This window comes from Clytia hemisphaerica, unplaced genomic scaffold (assembly GCF_902728285.1).
Source record: "Clytia hemisphaerica strain Z4C2 unplaced genomic scaffold, Clytia hemisphaerica genome assembly, whole genome shotgun sequence".
NCBI classification, from domain to species: Eukaryota; Metazoa; Cnidaria; class Hydrozoa; order Leptothecata; family Clytiidae; genus Clytia; species Clytia hemisphaerica.
In genome coordinates, this window is record NW_027103510.1 from 1,290,787 (window position 1) to 1,308,041 (window position 17,255).

Genomic DNA, 17,255 nt, shown 5'->3' on the forward strand with positions numbered 1-17,255 from the left:
GAATAGATAATTTTCAAAACTTTGAAAATCAGGTCTTAAAATAATTAGATAATTACAAAATAAATTTCTACCATCACCACTGCAAGCCCCACAATTTGGAGCTATTCAGGAGCGTTTTACTATTATAAATAATAGTACACCAAAAATCAATCAATCAAGTCAATTTACAGAGAGTAATTTAAACCACTTTTTAGCTAAGACGACTAATGTGTACATCTAATTACGGAAAGATTCGAATAATAGAGGTTTGAATTAGAGAAAGTTAACAGTCTACTGGAAATATCTATCTACAATGTTTTATATAGTAACAAAAGTCAGGCTATTATAAAAACTAACGATACATTTTTTAGATTCTCAATTCGACAAACTGTGTTATGTTCATCAGCGCATGTAAGCATGGACAAATGAAGCCAAGTTGGATTTTAAAAACCAAACACTTGTTTGAAAGCTGAAAATGTGACAATAAAGAAAACATGTGTTACAACATCCAGGAGAATTGCTATGTTCTAATATATTTTCAAAAACGAACGTCAATGTAGATTTGTGTCCAAAATAAGAGATGAACATATACAGTCATAATTTTCATATATGATTTGAAACAAATGATTTATTTAAAAAAATTTCCTTTGGCGTGTGATTTGATCAAGAAAAACGGAGGTAAAATATTGTTCATAAACTTACTATGTATGTCCACTTGACCAGATTCCTTCGGATCCAGTTCCTTAAAAAGTACTTCAATCACCGCAGGCTCAAAGGCGTCTTTCAAGTTGGACAAAAAGATCTCTTTCAAATCGTCCATACGTATGTAGCCTGGAAAAAGGTAAATTGTCATATTTTAGAACAAAGTACAATCGGTTAGTTAGGAGCGGAGTTAGAACGAACGAACTCTCGTTAATTCTTCTTTTATTCGAATCGTTCTATAATTCTCAGTTCTTGTCAACCGGAAACTGTTAAATACTCTCTACAATTCAAACAGATCAGGCCTCCCGTTTGCATTCTAATTAGTAGACCAGCGGCCGAGGTAGTGAATTGTGTCACTTCGTAAGGCACCCCTTAGATCAGGGCAAATTTTTGATATTATGCCCCTAAGGGTGTAGCATTGACAAAAAAAAAATTGCTCTTCGAATCTCCTGCAGTTTTCGAGTGAATTGATTTTTAGTTAACTTTACTAACGGTTTTTCCGAAGTCTGAAAAGAAATATCTGAGGCTGTCAACGGATTCAGCATGAAAAGTAGATAAAGAAAATGGGTTTTTTTGTTAAGTTTCGACCACCTGGTGCCGAGAAATGGCATTTTAAAGGCGAAAAATCGACGTTTTTGGCGTTTTCCGACGACGTCAGTATTTTCCTAGAGGGATTTTCAGAAAAAACGACTGGATAGCCCTGAATTAATAGTATCCAAAAATGGTATGGTTTGTCAGCATTGCTGAGTCAGCAGTTTTTCAGCATATTTACCCACCTTAAAAACGATATCTCAAGATCGGAACATCGAAAGTTAACAAACCATACCATTTTCCGATACCACTAATTCAGGGCTATCCAGCAGTGGAAATTATTTCTTCTGAAAATCCCTCTAGGAAAATGTTGACGTCATCGGAAAACGCCAAAAACGTCGATTTTTCGCCATAAAAATGCCATTTCTCTGCATTAGGTGGTCGAACTTAACAAATAACCCCATTTTTTAATATTTTCTTTATTTTATCCTTGATAAGTTCTATCGATTAACTAAATATCGATTCACTCGAAAACTGCAGGAGATTCGAAGGGCAATTTTTTTTGTCAATTCTACACCCTATTATGAGCATAATATCAAAAATTTGCCTTGATCTAAGGGGTGCCCTACGAAAACCATTTTTATGGTCTTTTCTGAATCTCGGACGCTGGTCTATAGCAAGAGTTAGCGAAATCAGAAAATAAAGCCCCATAAAAATGATGAGAAAATAAGAACACTCTGAGAATATTTAAATCAACATGAGAATCACGCTGAGTCATAAATTCTTGCATACACCAAAGTGATAGCAAGTTAGTTTTGATCATCACTTGGATACTGATTTAAAAAAAGCTGAAAGAATTAAATTTCCATACCAGTCGAGTCATGGTCGAGGCTTTGGAAGGCATGTACAAACGTTTTTGATTCAACATCTGCCATGTTTCAATTTGTAATTCTCAATTTATTCCAGTTATTCTAAAATAAGATGAGAAAAAATAACTAAATAAATTTTCATCCAAAAGTAGAATTTATAAAGAATTTTTCAGAGGGGGGCAAGTCAGAAAACGTAATTTTTTCGAATGTCCTAGGCTAGATATCTAGTTTGAAAAGTCAAATTATGCAAAACTAGAAATTTTTCATTATCTTCTAATAGTTGATGCACGGACCTCTGGAAAAACCCATGTAATACAAAGAAAATCAAAGCAATTTCATAAGATTACATTAGGACTATTTTATATTATTTTCCCAATAACGTCTACGACCTACTCAGCAAATTCTAATGACACTCTTCTAGCCCCTTCTATAGAAGATAGATCCAAACCAGTTTCAGCCTATTGATACAAACCTTCCATGTCCAGGGGGTGCTAAAGATACGATCTAAGTACAATTTTCATATACATTTGTTTGATGGACACCCCTGGACAGAAATGTAGATTTTTCACTTTATGATGTGCTGAAAAAGATCAGATAAAATTAATCAATCAAATTATAAAATTGTGATTAACAATAAAATTATGATAAATGACGTACGAAAAGAATATGGGTTATCAGATTCAAACCATAAATTAACCATTTTTATCAAATATCGGTTTCTTTTTAACCACTGTGTCTATCGTCAAGATTTAGAACGATTATAAAAGAAATAGTCAAGAATAGTACGTTGTACCTCAAAATGTTTCAAAAATCTAAGAATATCAGAGACGGTATCGTAATAAAGGTATTTTTCAAAATATCCATAAAACGGTATAATGCTAGATAGTCTTTTTATGATATAGAGAAGAGGTGCGCCTGTTATGCTGACAAAGCAAAAATAAATAAAATAATTTCTCAATATTTGTGGCGGAGAAAGTTATACCTTAAGAGAAGAAATTTTGGCGAGAAGAAATCTTGAATGAGCCCATTCACCAATTTTGGTGCAATTTGCCGGAATTTATTTTAGCGATTTAATAAAGTTTCTAAATTTGGCGAGAATAAACCCATTTTTGTTCAATATTTTAGGTGAAAAAAGAAAAAAGGGTTTTTAGGAGAAAAAGAGACTAGCTTGAGAGAAAACTAAATTTGGCGAGAATTTATTTTGGCGAATGACCTATAAATTTAAACTTGGCGGAAAGAAATTTTGGCGAATTTGGCGAAATGTTTAGGTAATTCGCCAAAATTTCTTTCCGCCAAAATTTCTTTCCTTAAAGTACTTTCTTTATCTAAAATCTGCTGTGTAAGAAAATGGTATGATGTCCTTTTAAGTGGCTGTTAAATTTAGATCTATCTATTTTCCAAAAAAGTATAAATTCATATTGTACAATTCTTAATAAGATGCGTAGAAAAACTTAAAATGTGATTTGTAATAAATATAACTTAAAATATAAAAAAAAACAAGCAACATGCTGAATGGACCTACCTGATGATGAAAGTTAGATAGCAATGCGAAAAGAAAAATTAAACAAGCAACATGCTGAATGGACCTACCTTGATCAAAATCAGATAAAAGTAGGTATTCTACATTTTACTATTGGTATTGAGCAAACACAATAAGTTTTAGAACAATGCAAAAACGTCTGATTTATTTTCTTTTATCATTGTGTAACTTGGTCGTCTTTTTTTGAAAATTTTATGACAAAAAAAAATTTTCCTTAGAAAAATTACTTAAACAGCCACATTTTAAGGTACCTAGCACTCTATCTTTCTGACAAAAATCAGGAAAAACTAATGAAGCAATTTTGCACCAAGTCCAAAAAACCTTATTTTTAGGTAGTTTTTGGCCCAAATTTACCCCAAATTTTTTTTTCAAAATCGGGCTCCGTCACTTATAGGCATTGCTATTTTGTATCATTGTGCAAAAAATGAAAAAAAAATAAAATAAAAAGCCGATCCCGAGAAAAGCTGCTAACAGGAAAATGGTAAAACAGAATTTCCCCCAAAAAAGAAAATTTGTATTTTACGATGAAAAAAAATTTTCCGAGAAAAATTACTTAAGCCAAATTTTAGGGTACCCTGCACTCCATCTTTCTGCCAAAAATCAGGAAAGACTAATGAAGCAATTTTGCACCAAGTCCAAAAAAAGACCTTATTTTTAGGTAGTTTTTGGCCCAAATTTGCGAAAATCCGTATTTGACGACGAAAAAAAAATTTCCGAGAAAAATTACTTCAGCCACATTTTAGGATGCCTTGCACTCTATCTTTCTGCCAAAAATCAGGAAAAACTAATGAAGCAATTTTGCACAAAGTCCAAAAAACCTTATTTTTGGGTAGTTTTTGGCCCAAATTTGCCCCCCAAAATTTTTTTTCAAAAATCGGGCTCCGTCACTTTTCAAGCATTGCTATTTTGTACCATTGTGCAAAAAATTAAAAAAAACTAATGAGCCAATCCCTAGAAGAGCTGCTAACAGGAAAATGGTAAAAGGGAATTTCCCCCAAAAAGCGAAAATCCGTATTTGACGACGAAAAAAAATTTTCCGAGAAAAATTACTTCAGCCACATTTTAGGGTACCTTGCACTCTATCTTTCTGCCAAAAATCAGGAAAAACTAATGAAGCAATTTTGCACAAAGTCCAAAAAACCTTATTTTTAGGTAGTTTTTGGCCCAAATTTGCCCCCCCAAATTTTTTTTCAAAAATCGGGCTCCGTCACTTTTCAGGCATTGCTATTTTGTATCACTGTGCAAAAAATTATAAAAAACTAATGAGCCAATCCCGAGAAAAGCTGCTAACAGGAAAATGGTAAAAGGGAATTTCCCCAAAAAAGCGAAAATCCGTATTTGACGACGAAAAAAAATTTTCCAAGAAAAATTACTTCAGCCACATTTTAGGGTACCTTGCACTCTATCTTTCTGCCAAAAATCAGGAAAAACTAATGAAGCAATTTTGCACCAAGTCCAAAAAACCTTATTTTTAGGTAGTTTTTGGCCCAAATTTGCGAAAATCCGTATTTGACGACGAAAAAAAATTTTCTGACAAAAATTACTTCAGCCACATTTTAGGGTACCTTGCACTCTATCTTTCTGCCAAAAATCAGGAAAAACTAATGAAGCAATTTTGCACAAAGTCCAAAAAACCTTATTTTTAGGTAGTTTTTGGCCCAAATTTGCCCCCCAAAATTTTTTTTCAAAAATCGGGCTCCGTCACTTTTCAGGCATTGCCATTTTGTATCATTGCGCAAAAAATTAAAAAAAACTAATGAGCCAATCCCGAGAAAAGCTTGTAACAGACGAACGGACAACGGTCAAATTAAAGGACCTCCCGGTAGGTCCAAAAACAAACATGACCATTCTATCAAAAACATAAACCTTTTACCAATCAAAATTTTTAGCCTGGAATTATCAACTATGTTGATAGGCTAGAACTCAAAAATAATAAAATATATAAAAACAAAAAATTTACAACACCGTTTTCACCGCAGTGCAATCTCTAAAATCAATAATTATCATCCTAATATAATTTTACCCTTTTATTAGAAGGCCTCCTTAAAATAGTTTTGATGTTTTTAAAAATAGACTCTTCCCGAATGGAAAACCGGATTCTAGTATTGCATTTTTCTAGAAGTATTTCTTGCAAGAATAAATAACAGGAAGCTGAGTCATGAAGAGTCTATACATGAAAGCCAAACATACATAAAAACGCATAAAAACATTCAAAAACGACGAAAATTTAAAACCATTTTTTGTTTTTCTTTTTATCATCCTTCTTCGAAGACCGTTTCACATTCGGGATCGCATGTGCAGGCGGCAACTTGGACAACGGGTTTTCCGGTTCTAAGACACCAACTTGTCCTTTGTATAATCCCGGTCGCCCGATCGTCTCATAATCGGGTTCAGGGGTTTTCCCTTGATAAGTCGGATCAATATTTCGGGCAATATTTGTGTAGTCTATAGAATTATTCTGTTCCGGTTCGTCGTACATACTTTCGTTGCGACGGGGTGCGTGCCCGCTCGGTCGCGTGTTTACATAATCGTCAGCATATGCGTCGCTACGTGGTGTATGGTGCGTACGTTGATTACTTTTGTTTTTTGACGGCGTAGAACGGTGTTCGCTAGCCTGCTGTCCACCGACGCGACTCAAATCACGAGCCTGTTGACGCATCAGTAATTGATCGTCAACTAGCCTTCGCTCGTCTGATGATGAACCATGTCTTCGTTTTTCTTCTTTCGATTTTTGTTGAGCTTGTTTGTAAAGTTCTTCTTGTTGACGAAGAGCCCTCTCGCGGTCGATTGGTTGGTCTGCGCGGCGTCTGGCGTCCGTTGTTCGCGGTTCTGAATTCTTGTGCTCAGGGGAATCAACAGCTTTCAAATAAATTGGTTCATCTTCGATTCGCTGTTGTGATGTTTTATGCCTTTGCTCTGACGACCGATGTTTTTCTTCAAGTGGTCGTTGTTTTCGATCCTCTAAAGATCTTTGCCTCTCTTCAGGTGGTCGTTGTCTCCGTTGCTGATTGTCAGACGCACGTTCCCTTTCTTCGGGTGGTCGTTGTCGTTGATGCTCTGACGGTCGTTGTCTTTGCTCAGAGTGTTCGTGTTTGCTACGTTGAGGTTTTTCTGACATACTTCGAGAAGGAGTCGATTCTTCGTGTTTTCGATCATCGTATTGATCGTTTGGATTGTGTCGAGGGTCGTAATCTTCGGGCCGCCTTTCGCTCTGAGGAGAGAAAATGATATGACGCTAAAGATCCAGTCTCCTTAACTCAAACAAGTTTTCTCGTCCCTTCAGTTTACAATGCCTTATAAAGCTTACTCGAATTTTTTTTTTAACTCGAACAAATTTGTGTTCCCCGTGCGTGTTCGAGTTGGAGACTTCACTGCATGATAAAATCATCAGTCAACATTGATCATATTTGCTTCAAGCGTGACAAAAAAATAAGCGTAAATTCCCAAAGGGAATTTTTTCTTCCATGAAAATCAACGTTTGCTGATTAAATTCATAATTAACATTACCTGAGTCCTTCGCATTTCTCTTTCGCGTTTATATTCTTGCGCTTCTTTTTGTTGCAGACGCATCGCAATCATCTAAACGGAAAAAGAACAAATTAAGAGAAATAATTTTAAACTAAAGAAAGTACTTTCTTCAACTTTTTGTGCTCTCCAAAATTGAGATTTGATGAAATAATATATTTATAGGGATGACCGTTTGAAGGTGTGTACAGTGTAAAATACAACGAACGAAATCAGATATGATGTTTCTGTTGACGTCAGCATTTTTTTGCAAAAATTTCGTCTCCTAAAAACCCTAATATATTATATACCGTTGGAAAGGAAATTTAATTCTGAACAACTTTATTGCTTGCGGGAAACCAAGAAAATCAACTCATATAAGATATGTTTTTCTAAAGCCGCCTTGGTATGCATGAGGAACACAGATAGATTAATACATAGATTAACTAACAGGTGATTCTTATGTAACAATTTGATGCATTTAATACTTACTCTATCACGTTCTTCTACAGAGCGATGATTACCCTGAAAAAAAAGTAAGATCGTTACACAATTAAACTCAGATGGCTATATCCGAACCTTCATCATTCGACAAGCTTGCAATTTATTCTTTAAATTGGCCCATCGAATATCAACAAAGAGGAAATTCTCCTTTCAAGGATATGAAAACAGGATAGTTAACCAACAAAACAAAATCCATATTTCACTTTTTATTGTTACAGAACATAAACTTCGTGATAGGCGAAAGAATAATACTTTAATCGGATAAATTTTCGCGAGATTTAATTTCGCGTTTTTGCAAATATTTGCCTTTTTCAGTGTAAAATAGACAATTTTTGTCGTTCATATGGCAACAACTAATTTTTGGCTAATTCGCGAAAAAAAAATCCACGCAAAATTTCGCGATTTTTTGGCTCTTGAAATTAACTATCGCAAAAATTAATCCGATTAAAGTATAGTAATGAATATCAAAGTGAGTAAAAGAATGAAGAAATTGTAACAATACCCCGCTCTGCACTTCTTGCAGCTGCAATCTTTTAGCGATTTCTTTATCTTTCAATTCTTGCATTTCGCGTTCTTTTGCTCTTTGTTCTCGCTCTTCATCTCTCCTACCGTTCCTCTCTTGATCTTTAGATGGCGTTTTTCGAGCACGCCCTGAACTCTCACATTGCACGTCCCACTTATCCTGTGACGAAGATCGGATTCGCATTTCGGAAGCACCGGATTCCAAGCCAGATTCATCTAGAAAGAAATCGAGTCTGGATTGAATGGAAAGACCGAATAACAAAAAATTCAGTTTAATGAACTAACAGATACTATAAAGTAAATGGACAAATTGTCGTGTAATTCCTGAATCAAGTTTTTACAGAATCTAAAGCCTGCCTCATGATAACGATTACCAAATTACGCTTCTTCTAATACTGACAAAAAATTTCTTCTTATACTTAGTGCCAATCAAATAATAATAATATATTAATAATAATGTATTGCATAAAAATTACAATTCCCATCTTCCTTCGTATTGTTTAAAAGAAGGGTTAACAAAGTGAGTTATAAGTATGGAAAGAAGTTTAAGAGGGTTTAAAAGAAACACCAAGGGGACACAGACTATCCCCGACCCTGTGATACCTCTGATGTCTTGTTTAGCACGTGCAGCGGCAGCAATCTTTCCTTCTGACACTTTATCTTCAGCTAATCGTTGTTGTAAACGTTTTCTTCGTTCATGTTCGTACTTCTTTCGTTCCCTCTCTTCCAAATAACGCGCAAATTCCTAATGGTTTAAATAATGATACGGTTATAAGAAATTTCTGGCTTTGTTTGAATCAAATGCCAAATAACTTTTTATAACTTAACAAAGAGAACTTGCAGTATAGGGTTTATTTCTTCGAAAAGACCTTTAAAAAACCCTGTTTAAGCAACAGAAAGACCACCTCACCCACCAGGTCGTCTTTAAAATAAGTATCATAAGTGTAAGATAGTGTTTTTCTTGCTTGAAGCCCATAAGCTTTTCAACTAAGGAGAATCCAGTACAGGCAATTCTTTTCATTTTTGAGTAAAAATGTATTTTGTACCTCATCCTGCATCTCGATAGCTGTCTTCCGTTGCGCATCCAAGTCTTTCTATTATTTGAAAATAAATAAATGGAAATAAATCTGAATAAATCATGACTAAATTTAAAGTTTTCCTTGGTAAATAGTATCAGATGTAAAATCTAGGTCAAAAAAGGATCCATAAACAAATTATCTTAAATCGTCATGGAGATGATTTGAAATAGACCATTATATTCATGATATGCACCACTGCAATGTCTTCTGACATTACATCATGGACCCAATTGCTGATTGGTTACAAGTGACGTAAAATCAGTCAATACGTCACTTTCAACCAATCAGCTGTTGGGTCCGTGGAAGACATTGCAATGGTGCATATCATGAATATATTGTTTTTGTTTTATGACAACAAGCTTTCCGTAGCTCAAGAAACAATCTGCAATTCTTAAGTAAATGTACTTTTTGGATTCTTAGACCTTAAAATTACTCCTTAAAAGGAAATAAAAAACATTGATTTTAGGTACAAAACTTTGTAGCGAACTACAAATAGCAGGAGAAAGAACTTGGGAAAGGGACTAGGAGAGGAGGGGAAGAAGAGAGGGAATGGAATTATACTCACTTCATTATCAAGTCTTTTTTCAATTTCTTCTGCTAAGAACTGATCATCTTTACAACTACAGGGGTTGAAGGGTAAAAAGTGGTGAGTAATTGAGAAAGTGGATAAAAGCTTTCTCTGCAATCTTTGACGAGAAATGAGCAGTGAAAATAGGTAATTCTGAACAGCTTTTTTAAGGATGTTCACATTAATGTATGGATTTTATTGTTAATAAATCTTTTGTCATTTTATTATTTCTTTTTTACTGTTATTTTCATATCATTATTCAATCAAACTTAATGATAGAATCCTCTAGGAATTTGTTTTGTAATATTATTTGGGGATTTAGATTGTTTATAATGTTAGCTCAGGTTACAGTGCAAGGATATTCTTTGACAATTTAAATTAATTAATAAATATAAGAATTAATTATTGTATTTTAAAAGTTTTGTTTACTTTTCTTTTTTAAAGCATTTAGATAAAAAATACCACTACCAGGAGTCTGTAGAAAATATATCTATTCAACTCTAAAGGCTCAAGATTGAAAAACGTCTATTGTCTGTTTCTGTGAGCGTATAAAGCGTATACATCAATGCAATGATTTCACATTTTTGTTGTCATTCAACCCATAAAAGCTTGATGAAGGTTCCCTTTCACGAAAGTTTTTTAGCGTGGGGATGATACACGTTTTTTTATAAGGACAAACTATACAAGAACAAAAATATTAAGAACAAGTTAAGAACATTTTAAGGCTTTGCTGGCTCTAAAACACCCAATTTCTTAGGAAAAAGGACAGAAATACTCGTTTCAATGGGGAAAATAATAACATTTGTAGGCTTAAAACTCAAAAAGTTAAGAACATTTCGAAGGCTTCAAAAATTTTGTATGTTCTTATAAAAAAACGTGTAGTAGAACAGGAGGACAAAGTGTACGTTGCAGGAGTTAGCATAACTTACTTTTTCATTAATTTGAGAGTCGATTTCTGTCGCAAGAGCCGCATCTTGGACACATCTAGAATGTTATTTATTTACAATATTAAGATAGTTATCGAATTATAAGAATTTATTAAATTATTTGAAATGTAATGTGCAGATTCCATCCATATCAGTCTACATGGGTAAAACGTAAACTGTGATAACCAAAGTGGATTTATAGGGTTAAATTTAAAACAGTACTATTAATTAACTTTAAACATTACAGAATTCTATCTCTGCATTTATAACCTTTTAAAATATCAGTACGAAAGAATAACTATTAATTTTGGGTACATAAAAATAGATAGCTTATCACAGAACACAATAGAAATACTTATGGCAGCTTCATTTGGCTAAATTATTAGAAGAAATTCATTAAATGATTCTAGCAAAAGAAAAAAAATTCAGATTCATACAGCTTGTTCATCTCATCTTTAGAAAGTAGCCCAGCTTTCTCAACTTCTTGCAAGTAAATTTGTTTGGCTTTTTTGATGTCCAATTGACCACGCCATCTCTCTGAACGGTTTTGTCCAAAGTGATATTCGACTAAAACAGAAAGTAATATACAGTTCAACCTTGATGTCAAAGAAAATAATATGCAGATAGAAAACTTATTCAAAACTTGTTTATTCAAAGCCCCTTCACGTTTGAAAATGGACACTACTGTACTTGTCTGTCTCATGAAAAACTTATCTTACTCTAAACTTAAGCATAAATAATACCTGAAAGAATGAAAAAAAAAATTAATATCTTTGCTTACATTCTTCATTTTGCAGTTTATCAGCCAAACATTCATCTTCCCTTATTCGGAAATCATTGGTGACTTGAAATAAAATCAAGAATTAAATGAATTTGGTGATTGGTGAATGGAAATAGAATTAAAAGGACAGCCTGGACAGAATACACCTCTACTATTACTACCTCTACAAAACTACTATTGCCATAATTTTCATAAGATATATTTCTTAACTTTTAAAAATTGGTTATCAAAATATCTTTTAATTTTTTCTGTTTGAAAATATCTCAAAAGGGTTGCCGAGAGGAGTACAAAATAATTTGTGTATGGAAGCAGTTTTTCTAAGACAAAAGTCGTCTTATTATGTTTATAGGTACTGTTTTGTGTCTGTGAGGTACCTTTAGCTACATGTTGTCTTCCTTCTAGATCAGGTGGTTCATAAACTAAAGGACGTTCAGGCTCTTGGTGATGTGATCCATCTTCCTCATCCATTATGATTGCTTTAGAATTTTGTGATTTTGTATGTTTATTACCCTGAAATATGATGCAAACAGTTTACTAAAGTACCAAACCTGATAGATTTTAGCCAGGCTAGAATTCTTTTCTTTGAGGTTGAAAGGCAACTGATATACATTTCAAAACCAAAAACTGTATGGCAAAGAAGAGAATATTTATGTCAAAGGTAGGAAAAAATTATAACATAACTTTTAAAGCTGATTTGCTATACTGAACTGTACTATATACTACCCCTGGAACATAAAGATATCTTGCTTTATGCAATGATTCTTATAGTAGAGAATTATAAATCATGACATACCAAGAGATTTATGTCAAAAATCTTGGAACGAAATTATGTTAACTGTTATACTAAGCTTATTAGTTAGTTTTATTGTTAAGTCAAAAATTATTTTTTTAAACCCTTTTATTTTAAGTTTCTAGCTACCAGAATTGGTAATCAATCAAAAACCACTGACGGCCCATAATTTGAAGGGGATATAATTTTGTCTTTAAGGACTAGACAAAAAAGTAGAAATTCAAAAAATATTACTTCCAATCTCTAATGTCTTTTCTATTTATTACAAATAATTTTTTTAATGAAATTCTTCACACTTCATCATCTGCTTCAAATTTTCCTGAATTTTGAGTATGTTCCAGGGATCGAGAATTCAAGTTTGGTTCAAGAAAATGGCTTGTAATTTTCAAATCATATATTTCCATTATAAAGCAACATTTTTACATAAAACTGACAAGAACTTAGAAAGCCAAATTTAAAATTTAGTTGTAGGAAGACAGGCATATGCGTGGTCCATCACAGATTTGAGCTAATATTTCGAAGACAAAATAAAATATCAAAAAGTGACTTAGCTGTGACTGATATTTTCTGCCACAGTACCAAATCCACAAAAACTTAAGCTCTAATACCATGAGTGGTCCTAAATCCGACCCCCCAAATAACTGCTATAAAAAAAAATATATGTTTTCAAACATTCCCTCTCCAAGTTGAACAATAAACTATTGCAAGAGCTCTTGAAATAAAACACTTAACAAGATTACTATAATGCCAAGATGTCAATTAATGTGATCAAAGGTGTGAGTTGTAAAAATAATTACCTCTAATTATTCTGAATCTATTTTTCGTGTTTAAAACGTAGTAGAGGGCATTTTGTAAAATCGCTCGACTGTTTTGTTAGAAGCACTTGTTATACATTTTTGGAAAGCTAAGGGGTAGGGGAATCGAAATTACTATGTTTTCCAATTTTTTTTCGGACACTTTGGTGTGATTTTCGGACAAATATGACGGTCTCAGGCAAAAATCATAGGGTTAAAAATTAATGAAAATTTTAGCTTGAGAAAACGAAGACCTGGTTGTATATTTTTGGAAAGCTCTCAAAAAATTAGGATTAGAGATATATTGCAAGTATAGGTGATTTCAGTACCTAACTCGAGATATTGAGCTCCAAAAAGCGCAAAAACTGGACAAAATAGCTGTTTCTGGCTGAAAAACACGGTGTTCAAGGGTTAATATCTCGAGCAAAACTAACTATGAGCAATAGATAGAGCAGGTCAAAGATAATATATTGAGCCAAAAATCAAAACAAAATTTGGGCGGAGGGCTTCAAAATGACACCATAAGTAAAAATATGCCTAATTAGGCACGTTAGTTCTAATTAGGAATATTAAAGCCCATGCTACATTATAAATGTTTATCTGCTACGGTGTAGATAGGGCAATACTCTCGCGTTTTATACACGTTTTTGTCGCGGGGTGATAAAACATTTTTCTAAATGTCATAACTCAAGACTCCATCCATATTACTGTATCAAACTTTCAAAATCTGCTCTACACACTAAATTCTTTCATTGGAGGCTGATAAGAATCTGCGGAAATTTGTATTTTAGGAAAAAAACTGGAAATTCGATATATATTCTTAATTAGGATTGAAAAACAAAGGGATAATCCTAATTAAGAAAGTCCGTGCGATCGAAAAAAATATGCTTAATTAGGATAGAACTCCTGACTGACTGGTACAGATTTGGCACAATTCACCAGCAATTCACCCCATAGAAACCGACCAACTGCAAGAAAATACAATACAAAAGGGCAAAAAGACACACTGTGACACTTAACCCACACACACAGCAGGTGAAACAAACATTTGTAGCAAAAAACATCTCACAGAAAAATAGAAACATTGAAATCAAAACTTGAAAAAAGAAACACGCACTGTCAAAACATAATAGAATCAAAAGTTGGACGAGGACCTGGTTAATTAGGCCTGTTGTCTGAATGACTGAAGAAATTGTGTTGAAAATAAAAAAACCTATAGAACCAAGCACCAAGATATAAGAAAACTGGAAAAAATCAAACTTCATTCAGCAGTTCAGTACAGTTCAGTTCAAACGAAATTTTACCTTCAGACCATTCACTCGCCGTTTCAGCGCCAAGACCAAGAATAAAGTGCCGACTCAAGAAATTGTTGTTTCAGGCAATGGCTTTAAACTATATTCCATGCAATACTTTTACTGTACAAAATGGCGACCGTTTCTGTAAACATTTTTTGAATCGGCACGTTCTTCCTTGGAAACGGAGATGAATAATGACAGAATGAATCAAAATGAAAGAAAAGAAAAGAGAAAGATCAGACACTGTATTAATGATCTGTAGGAATTATTTTTCAGATTTTTGTCAATGCTTTTTGATGAGTGTTGTGCTCATAATTTGCACCCCCCAAATAAATTTTTTGTGGGCCTTTGTTTTTTTTGGAAAAAACTCTTGTCTACTGCGAATTTTACTCACGGCAGACATCCTCCCATTACATTTTTTTTTTCCTTCCAATTTTGAGTGTTGCTAGTAACGGCTTGTCACTGTGCCGGGTGTATACTCGGCGCCTTGGGCCCCGCAGGGTTGCTAGTAACGGCTCGAATTTCAGTCAGGTTAAAAAAGGGCACTTTTTACCCATATTATAATAACATTACCCCCGTCTTTTTTGTAATCCTATAAGTATTTCCAAACTTTGAGTTCTGCTGTGCGAGTGTGGCTCAACGGATAGCGCGCTGGGTTTCTGATCAAAGACACTTTCATTTGGTGGGTTCGAATCCCGGTCGGGCCGATATTTGGAGAAAGTTTGAAAATTCAACAAATTCACAGTAAAGTTACAGTAAAGTTAGTAGAAATCAGAAAACAAGTCTCAGAAAGTCGGAAAATAGAAAAGGAGATAGAGATAGAAAGGATAGAAAGAGAGGAAGTGGATAGGAGGATGTCTGCCGTGAGTAAGATTCGTCTACTGCTCATTCCGACATTTTAAATTTTCCAGGGGGTTTCGTTGTTTGGAATTGCTTAGGTGATCAGGACAATCAGGGTTGCTATTAACAGCTTGTCACTGTGCCGGGTGCATACTCGGCGCCTTGGGCCCCGCAGGCGCGGCAGGGTTGCTATAAGTAAGTAACGGCTGGAATTTCTCAGGTTAAAAACCAGACGATCTCAATCGACAGAATCTACGATCGAACCAGTCTAACCAAATCGAACGCAATCGACTGAATATTAATTGAATATTACCGCAATTTTCAGATTCGATTGATACCGTGAGAGGTCCTAAAGCCGACAGCCCAGCCTAATTCCGACCCCCCCAAATAACTGTTATGAAAAAAAATTCTATGTTTACAAACATTCCCTCTCCAAGTTGAACGATAAACTATTGCTAGAACTCTGGAAACAAAACATCTAACAAGATAGCTGTAATGTCAAGATGTCAATTAATGTAATTAAAAAGTGCGAGTTGTAAAAATAATTACCTTTTATTCTGGATCAGTTGCTCATGTTTTTTAAAACAATAACAGTTTTGTAATAAAAGTGACTTGTGCGGGAAAAATACGAAACAACTTGGACTGGTTTCTATCAAGAAACAAACAGACTAAATTGTAAAAATGGCGCTTAGTTGAAAAAAGGGCGGATGCGGTAGCACTAATTTGAATAACAAACATCGAATCAATGAGGCGGCAACTATCAACGCCCTCTTTACCACCTATAAGTCCGGATGTTTATTTACGGAAGGCCCGCAATCGGACAGCTCTTCATTTAAGTGTACTCTTTGACGACATATATTATCTTTACTAGAATAGGAGCAAGGTGTCATGTAATACATAATAATTGTAATATACGTCGTCTGTTTGTATTCTTATCATGTAATATATAATATAATGTAATATACGTCGTCTATATGTATCCTTACACAAAGTCCTAGCCCCGCAATCAAGCCAAGTGCCATTGTAAAGTAATAGAAACCAGGCTTGATTACGTAACGTTTCAAAATGAGCACGCTTGTACACAGACCTCTTTTATATTTTCGTGTGCTTTGGAAAATCAAAACATCTCGTTACTTTTTATGATGCTGTTACTACTGTTGTCATTTATGACGTTGTGCATATTGCAATAAAAAAATATGTTTTGTTATAAGAAGCAATCATTGTTATTTGGTTCAATTGGTTCAATGTATCAAATCTCTCAGTTTAGTTGACACTTTGGTATCTTCGTTGCGTCACAGCGAAAGGTTTGTTTTTATTTTAGTTTGTATCTTTGAAAGACCCCATCGGCTTTAGGCTGGGCTGTCGGCTTTAGGACCTCTCACGGTATTCGATTGCGTTCGATTGATGTTCGATTGCGTTCGATTGCGTTAGATCGTCAATTCATTAACCCCCGGATTGTTCATTGCATAATTTCTACGGGAAATGGAAAGTAATTTCATTCGGCTTGTGATATTTGAGAGCTTGGATGTTGGGAAGCTGCAAGAATAAAGCCAAACGATCTCAATCGAACGGAATCGACGATCGAACCAGTCGAACAACAATCTAACCAATCGAATATTACCCAGAATTTTGACGTTCAATTGAGATTCGATTGTGTTCGACAATCGAATTTCAATCGGTTGATTGCGTTCGATTTGGTTCGACTGGTTCGATCGTCAATTCCGTTCGATTGAGATCGTCTGGTAAAAAAGGGGCAATTTTACCCATATTATAATAACATTACCCCTGTCATTGTCATTCTATAAGTATTTCCAAATTTTGTGTTTTGCTGTGCGAGTGTGGCTCAACGAATAGCGCGCTGTATTTCTGATCAGAAACCTTTTCATAAGTAATAAGTTAAAACTTACTCTCTAAAAGTCACCAGGGCGTCAGAAAAAAGCCTCAGAGAAGATTAGGCAGAAATAAAAAGTCGATGTCGAACGAGCAGTAGACAAGAGTGTTCTTTCCTTGTTTTTGGAATTTGTTGTCTGC

At 34.4% G+C, this 17,255-nt stretch overlaps 1 protein-coding gene and 1 long non-coding RNA gene across 3 annotated transcripts; both read right to left on the reverse strand.

The window, feature by feature from the left end:
• Positions 1 to 274: 274 nt before the first annotated feature.
• LOC136799103 (uncharacterized) lies at positions 275 to 2,198 on the reverse strand. The gene is made up of 3 exons (XR_010845474.1): positions 2,084 to 2,198; positions 682 to 810; positions 275 to 448 (listed from the first exon to the last, which is right to left on the reverse strand). It is a non-coding gene; the product is annotated as an uncharacterized lncRNA (long non-coding RNA).
• A 3,573-nt stretch (positions 2,199 to 5,771) lies between these two features.
• Positions 5,772 to 12,015, reverse strand: LOC136799104 (trichohyalin-like). Of its 2 annotated transcripts, none has more exons than XM_067055788.1 (10): positions 11,880 to 12,015; positions 11,506 to 11,568; positions 11,162 to 11,291; positions 9,796 to 9,850; positions 9,198 to 9,245; positions 8,755 to 8,896; positions 8,132 to 8,367; positions 7,618 to 7,650; positions 7,129 to 7,200; positions 5,772 to 6,832 (listed from the first exon to the last, which is right to left on the reverse strand). In XM_067055788.1, the coding sequence occupies exons 1-10, from the start codon at positions 11,971 to 11,973 to the stop codon at positions 5,849 to 5,851; spliced, it is 1,857 nt and encodes a 618-aa protein (XP_066911889.1). In that variant the 5' UTR covers positions 11,974 to 12,015; the 3' UTR covers positions 5,772 to 5,848. The 2 variants fall into 2 exon arrangements, with proteins under 2 accessions (XP_066911889.1, XP_066911891.1); XM_067055790.1 differs by lacking the exon at positions 9,796 to 9,850 and adding an exon at positions 10,728 to 10,782.
• Positions 12,016 to 17,255: the final 5,240 nt, after the last annotated feature.

What these genes read in the sequence shown, in the direction of transcription:
- LOC136799104 (XM_067055788.1), bottom strand. Translation starts at nt 11,973, where the DNA reads ATGGATGAGGAAGATGGATCACATCACCAAGAGCCTGAACGTCCTTTA. An exon ending in AAAAAAGACTTGATAATGAA is followed by an intron (nt 9,246 to 9,795) that starts GTGAGTATAATT and finishes TTCAAATAATAG; the next exon opens with AAAGACTTGGATGCGCAACG. An exon ending in CTGTAGAAGAACGTGATAGA is followed by an intron (nt 7,201 to 7,617) that starts GTAAGTATTAAA and finishes TTTTCCGTTTAG; the next exon opens with ATGATTGCGATGCGTCTGCA.